Source organism: Spea bombifrons, chromosome 5 (assembly GCF_027358695.1).
Source record: "Spea bombifrons isolate aSpeBom1 chromosome 5, aSpeBom1.2.pri, whole genome shotgun sequence".
Classification (NCBI taxonomy): domain Eukaryota; kingdom Metazoa; phylum Chordata; class Amphibia; order Anura; family Pelobatidae; genus Spea; species Spea bombifrons.
The window spans coordinates 81,688,733-81,702,194 of NC_071091.1; the positions used below are offsets into that span (position 1 = coordinate 81,688,733).

A 13,462-nucleotide genomic window follows, 5' to 3' on the forward strand; every position below is an offset into this window, starting at 1 on the left:
ATTATTGATTATATCAATTGATTATTGATTGACATTGTAAACATGACACACAAATGTATTTAGTGTAAATAATGCATCTCTGTTTATGGAAAATCTAATTAGGAGTTACAAGTGTGTATCGTAATTCAATATTTCACAAACAGCTATGATTACTAAATATGTAAAAATAAGAGTAACATATTAAAAATATATTGTAATTATTAACATGATTCCACAATTTACTATATCAGGGTCAGTCTTAGCATCAGGCATCAAAGACAGCTGCCTAGGTTGCCTGAATCAGCATGGCTGGGCAGTCAGGTATTCTTCTAGTGGAGTTAGGTCCAAAGTAGAGGCTTTACTATGGCTTACTAGGGTAAGATCTCCCTATTAAAACCCAAACCCTGTGCCCTTCTTTCTTTTCTCAATCCCCGGGCCGGATTAAGAGCATCATGGGCTTGGTGCTGAGGATTTTGGTGGGCCTTTTTATGGAAATAAATAAAATAGACAGAATCATAACTTCCCGGCATCCATGTGTACTGGATAAAGATGACCTCAGTGCTAGGCCTATGGTATAGGATACAATCTTATGTGAAGGGATTGCAAGTACATAAATACACACAAAAAAATCATCATATATGGGATGCCTGATGCCGCAAGTTAATGTGGCTAATCCTTTTTAATAAAATATGCAGATTGAAATAACACAGTACCTTTAGTTTTACTCTCAGTGATTTCTAGACCTAAAACGTTTTGTCCTCTGAAGTGGTCTACAAATTCAGGAAGGCTCTTTATCTCTGGATAAGTAAAAATGTAATTGTTCAATTTATTTCTACAGTAAATAAAGTGCCAGGAAACCAAATACACACACCAGGACATGCTTTGCCACTCTGCCACCCACATCCGGATGGGCTAAGCTACAACAATAAAAACAATGTATTTTCCACAGTGCTTTGTCTTTGACTCCCCTTTTGTGTTTTTGCCCCTTGAGTATCTGCCCCATCCAGCCCTATATGTATTTATGCCGCCAGGCTGCCCCTACCTTTAGTATTGATTTATGAGATGGCCCCAGCTGCCCCCTCGTGTATTGATCCCCATGTGTATTTGTGTCCTCCAGCCAGTCCCCCATTGTGTGTTTATGCCCCCAGCCAGCCCCACATTGTATATTTATCCCGGCAGACAGCCCTCTCCTTTTGATTTATGTGATTCCTCCAGCCCGCCTTGTGAATTAATGTCCCGGGGCCACCATACCCTTATGTATTGCACCCAGCCAGCCCCACATTGCATATTTAACCCATCATCCATACCCCCATTTAGAATCATGTCCACCCTGGCACCTAGATTGGAAGCATAGGACTTGCCATATTTGCCCCCGAACAGTCTTCCTGTGGCATATTTGCCCTAAACAGCCTCCATGTGACATGCCCCCTCCCACTTATACATCCATGCTATCACACATAATTCGCTCATTCAGATACTCATTCATTTACATTCAATTACAAATACTTGTTCATAAAAAAAGCATCATATACAAAGACAACAGTAACCCAGCTCTTCATAAGTGTAGTATTTTGATGCTTTTGTAAATCCTAAACATCTTGATAATGTAGAGGTCCTTTCTAACACAGGGGGTACTTTTATTACTTTTACCTTATGTTGCAGTAAAAAACCCTCTAATCTACAATCTCATGACATTAAATAATGGAAGTGTAAGACAGAATTCACATAATTATTGCTAAACATAACACACATATCTCTGTACTTAGGAAGCATGTATAAGTTACTTATTGCCTAATTGTTTACCGAGCAGATAATTTCAGTCAATAGGTTCACCTATATAAAGGGACGGGATATCACTTGTATTTCAGCGTACATTTGTGGCAGAGTTTGGCATCACTGCGACCAAAGACAAGAATGGCTTATTTGAAAATATTTGCTTTCCTGGCTGCATTGATCGTTCTCTCTGAAGCGGCTCCATCAGTAAGTAAAACTGAATAATTGCTGTCACTATGTGCATGTTTTGAGGTCACATAGATTGGAGTTTAAGTAGAAATATCACAAGATATAATGAGATGAGGTCATGAGTGGAACTTGGATCTTACATTTCACTGTAGCCACTTACTTATTATCTTAGAACCATGTTCATAGAGGACACCTTTAATGGCTAAAGTCTGAGTAGCAATGTGTAAACAAGGTGTGGAAATTATTTTAATCACAGGGAATGCAGGGATTTGTCTGGCACTCCTGTTTAGTATACATATAATGAAACCCCCATTTTTTGTCTGTCCATGGAAGGCACGTGATACTAACACAGCTTCGGAACTGAACCCCCTGGTGGTGCACGCCGTGAACTCCGGAACACAAACTCCAGCAGCTAATCTACAAGTAACACTTTTTAGACAGAACGACGATGGAAGTTTTAAACTGATTTCCTCAAGGTAAGCAAAATCAACATTATTAAAATATAAACTATTTCCTTGTTGGTATGCACTGGTTTGTAATGAGTACACAATAGCAACAGAAAAAACAGAAAAACAGAGGATGCAAAACTAGGTTACTAGTGGTTACATGTGATGAAGCCTCAGTATACTTTAGTATTTTCACTTGTCGGCTCTGGGAAGTTCTAAAGTTAATGCACTGTAACAAAACTACTTTTTAATTTAAAGGGGGGGGGCGGCATTTTAAACTTCGCCGATGCCATAATCTACCCTCCCCCCCCCGGTACTTACCTTTAAACAGTCCTGCGGCGAGTCTCCCTGCTCTGCCACGGTGCCGGCTTGTAATGCTGAGCGCCGGAAATTGACGTCACTTCCGGCGCTCTGCATTACAAGCCGGCGCCGAGACCGAACAGGGAGACTCGCCGCAGAGGAGAGAGAGAGAGGGGCGCCGAGCGGGTAAGCGAAAACCACTCGGTGCCCCTCTCTCTCTCCTCCGCTTCAAAAAAAAAAAAAAAAAAAAGCGCTTGGGGCGGCAAAGTGCCGCCCCTTCTAAAGTGCCGCCTGGGGCAATTGCCCCAGTCGGCTCCATTGTAGAGCCGGCCCTGTCAGTGGATTAAAATGATTAAAGACCTTACTTGAACTTACTGTTCCTGTGCCATAACTTGCCTTAATTTCAGTTAATTTTTACATGTTTTAATTACCTTTTTCATATTAGTGAATCCAGAATTGTCACCAAATAACAATGTCTTTCAAACAATGTATATTAATGTATATTAATAAACATATATTTATCTCTTAGACAAACAGCTGCAGATGGAGAAATCTCTGATTTTGTTACTGAAGAAGACTTTGTCGGAGGTGTATACAAGCTGCAGTTTGCAACAAGTGCTTTCTGGGCCAATTTAGGCTTTTCCTCATTTTATGAATCTGTTGATGTAAGTGATTAAGTTTTATCAATTAGAAAAACAAATCCTTTCAAGCGATGGTTTTAAGTTAATGATTATATTAGTGATTAATATGCTGCTTTTCTTTGCTTTTGTTTTGTTTATATATAGAGTCTCCAAGCCAAGTAAAGTTAGTTTTAGTAAAGATGGAACAACGGAAGAAGTAATAAAAAAATGATTTAGTGACTCACATAAGATTAGGCATTCATAAAACTTAACTATTATTAATAAATATCTAAAAACATTTTAAACCAATTCAATTCAGATATATTCTGGAGAGAGTAATATTTCTCATCCAGGTTATACCGTTCCCTACCAAATTCTTCCAATAAGCAGGAAAAACATCATGTGGAAGAATAAATAAAACCAAACTGTAATTGTAGAGCTGCAACTAACCAGTATTTTCTTTGTATTGTAGGTGGTGTTCTCTGTTGAAGCTGAAAACCATGACCACTATGACATCGATGTCTTCATCTCTCCTTCCTCCTTTTCAAGCACAGCTACTGTCACCGACCCACATATTTTAAGAAACTAGGAACATTCTCCATTTGAATTACATCATAGCCAGTATATGGCTGCAACTTTCTTTTGTGTGGCCTTTTCATTTTATTGCCAACTATATGTTATATACTGAGTGTGAACTACAGCTGTGTCTGCATTTATGGTTTTTAAGTGTTAACTGCTGAGTTTAATTATTAATAAATACTAGCAAATCCATTTCTGCTCCTACGTTGTTTTACTTTGAATATGCTACTGAAATAGTTCTCAAAAATGGCCATCACACTACACAACTGGTTCTGGACTTTGAGAATTAAAAAGTCTGTTTCAACAGGGAGTTAGAGAAACCAAAAATATTGAAGGCCTTCAAGGAGTGATTTGAGAAGTGCAGTTTTATGCCACACAGATAATATTCAATGTGAATTTTGTTAAGGCTATTTTGGTGGCTACTCTTTGGTCACATTTTGAGTACCTTGAGAAGTAACAGGTTACTTATGTCTAGGTGCAGGATATCTCTGGCACCCCTCACATAGGTGGGTGAGTCTATTTTATGGGTTCTGCTCTCATATCATTACCTCATACTTCCCTGCACATCTGTATAAATAAAATAGGGTGACACAGGGCTGACATTTTCTTCACTAGGGAACCGCTTTAATTTATGGTGCCTGAGTACACACATATATCTACATTTTAGAGTAAACAACATCCTCTCTCTTTTGAGAGGGAACCCTAATTATAAAGTGGGAAGTTGCACCAGAATTCCATGGTCAGTGGCAATTATACAATGTGACATGATTCCATCCAACACACTGTACTTTATTGATTATTATGAACATATGATTGAAACATTAAAATATGATTATGCCTGACATTGACAAGGAATGTCTTAAGGAACTAAAACTAAAAATTCCTCTCTAAAACTGCCCTATGATTACATCAACAAAAATCTTTCAAGCACTTGAAACTGCCATTTAGTATTCTGGCACTCTTAACATAAAATTCAATATTAAAAAAGATATTGTTTCTTCAGAAATAAGTTAGGGAGTTGAGTATCAGAATTCCATGGCAGTTACAAAATAAGTAAAAAAAAATGAGCTTACTGCATAAAATCATTATTCTTTCAAATCTTTTCAAAAACCTTTAGATGTAAGTATTATAAATTTGATAAAAAAATGTATCCTACTTCTGACATTGATTATGATACATATCTGTAATTGGATTGAGATATACAGATAGATTTTTGGGGAAAGGACATATCTTATTTGAAAGGAAAAGGAAGCTAAATATAACCATGGTAAACTAAACTGTGTATCATATTCAATGCCAATTGTGGAACCTGAAGAAAAATTAATTTATACTAAAGTAAAATCATTAACACGATTCTCACAATTTTAGAAATCACATTTCTGAAGATTTTAAGGAAAATGGAACAAGACTGTAGAAGCGGGTAAGATGGCCACATACAGGGAGTTCAGGATGCATTCAGGAACGTTTGATGAGCCAGGGTTGGGTTAAGAAGCACATTTGCTGGCCCAGCTATACAGGGATGCCGGTACGCATTACTGAGAAGAATCCGTAGCTGTAGATATATACAAGTGTATCAGTTAAATAAGAAGTGGGCTCATGTAAAAAGCATATGAAATATATATGAAATCAATGGGGGGCAACTAAAGGGGGCAATTTGTAATCAAATTAATATGCCACACAAAAATGTATAATTTGGAGAGGATGTATAATTAAACTCCTGATTAATCTTGTTACTTTGTAAATCCAAAAATCTCTTTGAAGAAACCTGTTGTTAATTTTACTTTTTCTGTGTCCAAGATTTATTCTTTCAACACCACTAAAAGTAAAATAGTCAGCATTACCCAGTTGATGTAGGTTCAATCCTTGTTAGTGAATGTGGCTGTTCTGCACCCAGTTTTATTGCTCCTACACAGCTGTTCTTGTTTCATTGACTTTGTTCAAATGTACCTAGACAAATAGATTCTGTTTTGGAGGCAAAGTGTGTTCACTCCAAAAATTGATTTGATTTATTTTTTTTTTCTAGTGTTCACTCACTTTGCATTTTGTTAAATGATACAAATAAAATTATAAACATGTCTATTTTTGAAAGCATTTTTACTTCATGACATTTTTGAACACTTACCTAAAACTTTCTACAGTGTTGTATAATATATAGCGTTTCAGTACATGCTGAAAAAATGGTTGCTTCTGGTTTTTGAATCTTTCCAAGACTGGCTATTTTCAATTATTCCACTTTATGAGCCCTTCTGTGGTGCAATATGGGAAGTCTGAGCTACCTCTTCAGACATTAAATAATATAAACAAAAGTAGGAATTATTAATTTCTAAACGTGTCATTCTATACTCTAAATTACTCGTGTCTTACTGTTTACCATGTGGATAATTTGAGTCAAGCAGTAATACACTTTAGTATGGTTACTTGCCAACTTTAGGAAGCTATAGGGAGGTGATATGAAAATGAGTCCGGTAGAGGTGTGCGATACAGGTAAGAGTAAAGAAACATGGAAGAAGCAGTTTAATTAAAGAAGGTTTTAGGGTTTATCCAAAGAAAACTAAGTCTAATCTAAAACTGTAGCACATTTGGTATTCTGAAACTGTTATCTTGACATAGAAAATTAGCAATGTATTATCTGTTCAGAGGTGGAAAGCTGAAGATAAGTTTGCAGCTGTGTATCAGAATTCCATGGTCAGTGAGAGTTACACAACATGAAGGAGAAAATACTGTTCCATTATATCAAAAACTTGCCTGTGATTCCCGTCTAAAACTGCATTGGAATGTGATTACAAATATAGGCGCAATAAGAGTGAGAAACTGCCATTTGGTATTCTGACACAGTTCACCGGTCATACAAACATATCTTTATTTTGGTATAAACAAGAGTAAAGCTAAGACCATGCATTTCAGTGCTTCACCCATTGTGTGACTGCCAGTAATGCACCCTTAAATTCATTGTTGGAAAATAGAAGTGATTCTGCCTAGACTAGTAATACAAATACATTTCAAAAAAAGTACTTGGTCAAGGACATCCAAGTCATCCTCAAGAGACATCAAAATAACTATTCAGGTTTAACAGCCACAATACTAATGTGATATTAATCACATCCTAACACTGTTTGGTAGCTAGTTTGGAGATCCTTGAATTCCATATACTACTTTGTACAATAAAATGCTTTGATTTTAAGGTTCTTATATATTTTTTAAAAACATGATAGCAAGGTAGACGAACATACACATACGGAGAAATCTGTGATCTGATTAATAAAAGTGCCTGGGCCGCCCCATCAGTAGTCCAGCCCTGCCAATAATGCTTAGATAAAACAGTAAGGTAAGCAGAAAATGTGTTTATAAACTAACTTGTGTAAGCACACAATAAGTGTCTAAAAACTTTGCTGCACATTAAAGAAATATATAAATATTTTTTAAATTCATATATAGGGACAACAATAGCCCAGCCCTTAATAAGTGTAGTATTTTGCTGCTTTTCTTAATCTGAGATTTAAAAAAATAATTTTAAAACATCTTGATAACACTGAGATTATAGAGAATTTCTGGGCATGCTGAAAAGTGGCTGCGTCTGTAATTCCAACTCTCAGACAGGGAATACATTTAATAATTTCACCATATCAGTCTTTTGATGGTGCAGTAAGTCAACTCTGATCTACAATCTCATGACATTAAATAATGGAAATATAAGACACATCATGATTTCTAAACATAACATATCTCTGTACTCAGGAGGCATGTATAAGTAACTTATTGCCTTATTGTTTACCGAGCAGATAATTTCAGCCAATAGGTTCACCTATATAAAGGGACTGGATATCACTTGTCATTCAGCGTACATTTGTGGCAGAGTTTGGCATCACTGCGACCAAAGACAAGAATGGCTTATTTGAAAGTATTTGCTTTCCTGGCTGCATTGATCGTTCTCTCTGAAGCGGCTCCATCAGTAAGTAAAACTGAATAATTGCTGTTCTAATTAATCCATAAAAAGAAGTTTGTCAAAAGTTTGTTTTGAGGTCATGTAGATTGGAGTTTAAGTAGAAATAATACAAGATATCATGAAATGAGATCATGAGTGGAACTTGTAACCACTTACTAACATTATCTTAGAATTATGTCACCTTTAATGGCTAAAGTCTGAGTAGCAATGTTTGAGCAAGATGCGGAAATTATTTTAGTCACAGGGAATGCAGGGATCTCTCTGGCACTCCTGTTTTGAATACATATAATTAAACCCCCAATTTTTGTCTGCCCATGGAAGGCACGTGATACTAACACAGCTTCCGAACTGAACCCCCTGGTGGTGCACGCCGTGAACTCCGGAACACAAACTCCAGCAGCTAATCTACAAGTAACACTTTTTAGACAGAACGACGATGGAAGTTTTAAACTGATTTCCTCAAGGTAAGCAAAATCAACATTATTAAAATATAAACTATTTATTTGTTCAGGCACCAGTTTGTAAAAGGTAGAGTACGTGCTAGCATCAGAAAAACCATAAAAAAAGAGGATACCCAACTAGGTTACTAGTGGTTACATGTGATGAAGCCTCAGTATACTTTAGTATTTTCACTTGTAGGCACTGAAACAAAACTACTTTTTACTTTAAATATATTTTCATTTAAACATATCAGTGAATTAAAATGAAGACCTTCATCTGTTTCCTGAGCCCGCAGAGGTCTGTGCGTGAGCGTTCCTTTACGATATATTCTTACAAAGTTTGGAATACAGCATTCAGTGAGATGTACAACGCTTTATAGTTTTTGTGTTCAATTTCCAGTTAGAAGACACAAGTACTTATTGCCATAACTTTTTAATTACCTTTTTTCATATTAGTAAATCCATCACTGTCCCCATACAGGTCACCAAATAAAAGATGTCTTTGAAACAATGTATATTAATGTATATTAATAAACATATATTTATCTCTTAGACAAACAGCTGCAGATGGAGAAATCTCTGATTTTGTTACTGAAGAAGACTTTGTCGGAGGTGTATACAAGCTGCAGTTTGCAACAAGTGCTTTCTGGGTCAATTCAGGCTTTTCCTCATTTTATGAATATGTTGATGTAAGTGATTAACTTTTATTAATTATAAAAACCAATTCCTTTCAGTTCATGTATATATATATTATTGATTAATATGCTGCATTTCTATACTTTGTTTTTCATACGGAGTCTCCAAAACCAACCACTAGAAAAATTAATTTAGAGCCAAAGCTATTTTTTACAGTATATTTTCATTTCTTTCAGCTAAGATGGAACAACAGAAGTAAAACAAAAATGACAGATTTAGTGACTCACAAAAGATTAGGCATTCATAAAACTTAACTATTATTAAAAAATATCTAAAAAGTAGTAGTTAAACAACATTTTAAACCAATTCAATTCAGATATATTCTGGAGGGAGCGTAATATTTATCATCCCAGTTAATTTATCATCCCAACCGAATTCTTCCATAAGCCCCCAGGAACATCATCATGTTGAAGAATAAATAAAACCCCAAAATCTATAAATGTAATTGTAGAGCTGTAACTAACCAGTATTTTCTTTGTATTGTAGGTGGTGTTCTCTGTTGAAGCTGAAAACCATGACCACTATGACATCGATGTCTTCATCTCTCCTTCCTCCTTTTCAAGCACAGCTACTGTCACCGACCCACATATTTTAAGAAACTAGGGACATTCTCCATTTGAATTACATCATAGCCAGTATATGGCTACAACTTTCTTTTGTGTGGCCTTTTCATTTTATTGCCAACTATATGTTATATACTGATTGTGAACTGCAGCTGTGTTTATGGTTTTTAAGTGTTAACTGCTGAGTTTAATTATTAATAAATACTAGCAAATCCATTTCTGCTGCTACGTTGTTTTACTTTGAATATGCTACTGAAATAGTTCTCAAAAATGACCATCACACTACACAACTGGTTCTGGACTTTGAGAGTTAAAAAGTCTGTTTCAACAGGGAGTTAGAGAAACCAAAAATATTGAAGGCCTTCAAGGGGTGATTTGAGAAGTGCAGTTTTATGCCACACAGATAATATTTAATGTGAATTTTATTAAGGCTATTTTGGTAGCTACTCTTTGGTCACATTTTGAGTACCTTGAGAAGTAACAGAATGGGGTAAGCCTAGGGTTACTTATGTCTAGGTGCAGGATTTCTTTGGCACCTCACATAGGTGGGTGAGACTATTATATGGGTTCTGGTCTCATATCATTACCTCATACTTTCCTGCACATCTGTATAAATAAAATAGGGTGACACAGGGCTGACATTTTCTTCACTAGGGAGTCACTTTAATTTTATGCCCCCTATGAAAATAAGAAAAAAGTAAGAGAAGGGGGGACCAAAGAAAGTGGGATTGAATGAAGAGAGAAAAAAATAGTTAAGCGAAGAGATATGAAAAATAATAAGAGAAAGAAAAAAGAAGAGAGGCAGAAAATGAAAGACAGAGGGAGAAATGAAAGAAAGATATAAGAGACACCATTTAAATTATGTATATGTTAGCATGACATAATTTGTAAATTACATGAGAAAACTGCACTGTGATGACATCATAAAAAAAATTGTTGTAAAAGAGTGGAAAACTGCCTTTTGCTATCCTGGCACTTACCCTGGTATACACATGTATCTACATTTCAGAGTAAACAACATCCTCTCTCCTTTGAGGGGGAACCCTAATGATAAACCGGGAGTTGCACCAGAATTCCATGGTCAGTGGCAATTACACAATGTGACATGATTCCATCAAACGCACTGTACTTATTGATTAAAATAAAATGAACATCTTTTAATACATATACAGTATATTATGAAAATATGATTGACACATTAAAATATGATTATGCCTGACATAGACAAAGAATGTGTTAGGGAACTAAAACTGAAAACTCCTCTCTAAAAAAAACTGCACTATGATTACATCAATAACATTTTTTCCAGCACTTGAAACTACCATTTAGTATTCTGACACTCCTAATGTAAAATACAACATTTAAAAAGCTATTGCTTCTTCAGAAATTAGTTGGGGAGTTGGAGTTGTATATCAGAATTCCAGTAGTAGTTTCATAATATGTAAAAGAAAATATGCCTTACTGCATAAAATTATTATTCTTTTAAACTACATTTTTTTTTAGATGCAAGTGATATGATAAATAATATTTCTGACATTGATTATCTATAATTGCATTGAGATATACAAATATATATTTTTTTGTGGAAAGAACATTTGAAAGGAAAAGGAGTTGAAACATAACCTTGGTAAATGAAACTGTGTATCATGTTCAATGCCAATTATGGAACATGAAGAAAATACTAAGATAAAATCATTAACATGATTCTCACAAATAACTGCATATTTCTGAAGATTATAAGGAAAATGGAACAAGACTGTAGAGGTGGGTAAGATGGTCACATACAGGGAGGTCAGGATGCATTCAGGAACGTTTGATGAGCCAGGGTTGGGTTAAGAAACACATTTGCTGGCCCAGCTATACAGGGATGCCGGTACGCATTACTGAGAAGAATCCTTAGCTGTAGATATATACAGGTGTATCAGTTAAGTAAGAAGTGGGCTCATGTAAAAAGCATATAAAATATATACAAAATCAATGAGGGAAAAGTCAGGGGGGGGCATTTTAAATGAAATTAATATCCCACACAAAATTTAAAATTTGGAGATAATGTATAATTAAACCACTAAATAATACAATTGGGGTACCATGTTGTGAATCCAAAAATCTCTTTGAAGAAACTTAGTTATTTTTACTATTTTGTGTCCAAGATTTATTCTTTCAATACCGCAAAGGAAGAAAAACAGTCAGCGTTACCCAGTTGATGTAGGTTCACTCCTTGTTAGTGAATGTGGCTGTTCTGCACCCAGTTTTATTCCTCCTACACAGCTGTTCCTGTTTTATTGCCTTTCTTCAAGTGTACCTAGACAAATTGATCCTGTTTTCAAGGCAAAGTATGTTCACTCCAAAAATTGATTTCATTTTTTTTTTATGTTCACTCACTCACTACCTAAAACTTTCCACAGTGTTATATAACATATAGAGTTTCAGCACATCCTGAAAAAATGGTTGCTTCTGTAATTTCTGTATCTTTCCAAGACAGCGGATATTTTCAATAATTCTACTTTATGAGCCCTTCTGTGGTAAAATATGGGAACTCTGAGCTACCTCTCTGGACATTAAATAATATAAACAAAAGTAGGAATTAATCATTTCTAAACATGTCATTCTATACTCTAAATTACTTGTGTCTTACTGTTTACCATGTGGATATTTTGAGTCAAGCATTAACAGACTTCAGTATGGTTAGTTGCAGGCTTTGGGAAGCTATAGGGAGGTGATATGAAAGTGAGTCCGGTAGAGGTGTGCGATACAGGTAAGAGTAAAGAAACATGGAAGAAGCAGTTTAGAGGTGACTGCAGGATGTATTAGGAAGCTGTTTCGGTAAAGGACAGCAGGCTTTTGGCTCCTCATCAGTCTGGTTGCAGCTTGCTGTCCAGGGGTTAAATTGGAGGAGGTTTAATTGCACCTCCCCCAACACATTAATAAGGTTTTGGTAGCAGTATAAACTGCTTTGCGTGCCCACTATGTAGGAGGTTCTCACCCTATTGAGAGTGTGCCTTGACGTGGCGGGTGAGCTTAATTATGCTTTGGCCAATTCATATAACCAAAACCTCTCATTTATATTATGTTTATATATTTGTTGCCAACTTTATTAGGGTGAGAAGCGCAGACAGTATTTTGTTTTTTGTATACATTGTACAGCCAATACACTGTATTTGCAGCATGCTCACACTGTTTGGTAGGCCTCATATTATACATTTGTATTATTTGAGCCTGAGACTAGCTTAGCGCACCGACATTTTTTCTTTTCCCAGGCTTTGGTGACTGACTGGAAGTAAAAGGTGAAGGAGTTAGCAGAGTCAAATGTAACGCCAAGGTAGCCAACAGTTGATATGTCCATCAATTTTTGGAATTCCAATAACCAAGTAATTTTAGGCAGTGATGATAATATAAAAACAGCACATTAAAGTTGACCATATGTTTGACATTAATTAAAGAAGGTTTTATGGTTTGGCCAAAGAAAACTAAGTCTAATTTAAAACTGTAGCACATTTGGTATTCTGAAACTGTTATCTTGACATAGAAAATTAGCAATGTATTATCTCTTCAGAGGTGGAAAGCTGAAGATAGGTTGGGGAGTTTGCAGCTGTGTATCAGAATTCCATGGTCAGTGAGAGTTACACAACATGAAGGAGAAAATACTGTTCCATTATATCAAAAACTTGCCTTTGATTCCCGTCTAAAACTGCATTAGAATGTGATCACAAATATAGGCGCAATAAGAGTGAGAAACTGCCATTTGGTATTCTGACACAGTTCACCGGTCATACAAACATATCTTTATTTTGGTATAAACAAGAGTAAAGCTAAGACCATGCATTTCAGTGCTTCACCCATTGTGTGACTGCCAGTAATACACCCTTAAATTCATTGTTGGAAAATAGAAGTGATTCTGCCTAGACTAGTAATACAAATACATTTCAAAAAAAGT

The 13,462-nt window shown here is 35.8% G+C and overlaps 2 protein-coding genes across 2 annotated transcripts; both read left to right on the forward strand.

Annotated features, from left to right (window-relative positions):
• The first annotated feature begins 1,848 nt into the window (after positions 1-1,848).
• Positions 1,849-4,065, forward strand: LOC128498098 (transthyretin-like). Its single transcript, XM_053468386.1, has 4 exons — positions 1,849-1,959; positions 2,275-2,417; positions 3,217-3,352; positions 3,780-4,065. The coding sequence occupies exons 1-4, from the start codon at positions 1,894-1,896 to the stop codon at positions 3,894-3,896; spliced, it is 462 nt and encodes a 153-aa protein (XP_053324361.1). The 5' UTR covers positions 1,849-1,893; the 3' UTR covers positions 3,897-4,065.
• Positions 4,066-7,728: 3,663 nt separating this feature from the next.
• Positions 7,729-9,697, forward strand: LOC128498101 (transthyretin-like). The gene is made up of 4 exons (XM_053468388.1): positions 7,729-7,835; positions 8,151-8,293; positions 8,823-8,958; positions 9,452-9,697. The coding sequence occupies exons 1-4, from the start codon at positions 7,770-7,772 to the stop codon at positions 9,566-9,568; spliced, it is 462 nt and encodes a 153-aa protein (XP_053324363.1). The 5' UTR covers positions 7,729-7,769; the 3' UTR covers positions 9,569-9,697.
• Positions 9,698-13,462: the final 3,765 nt, after the last annotated feature.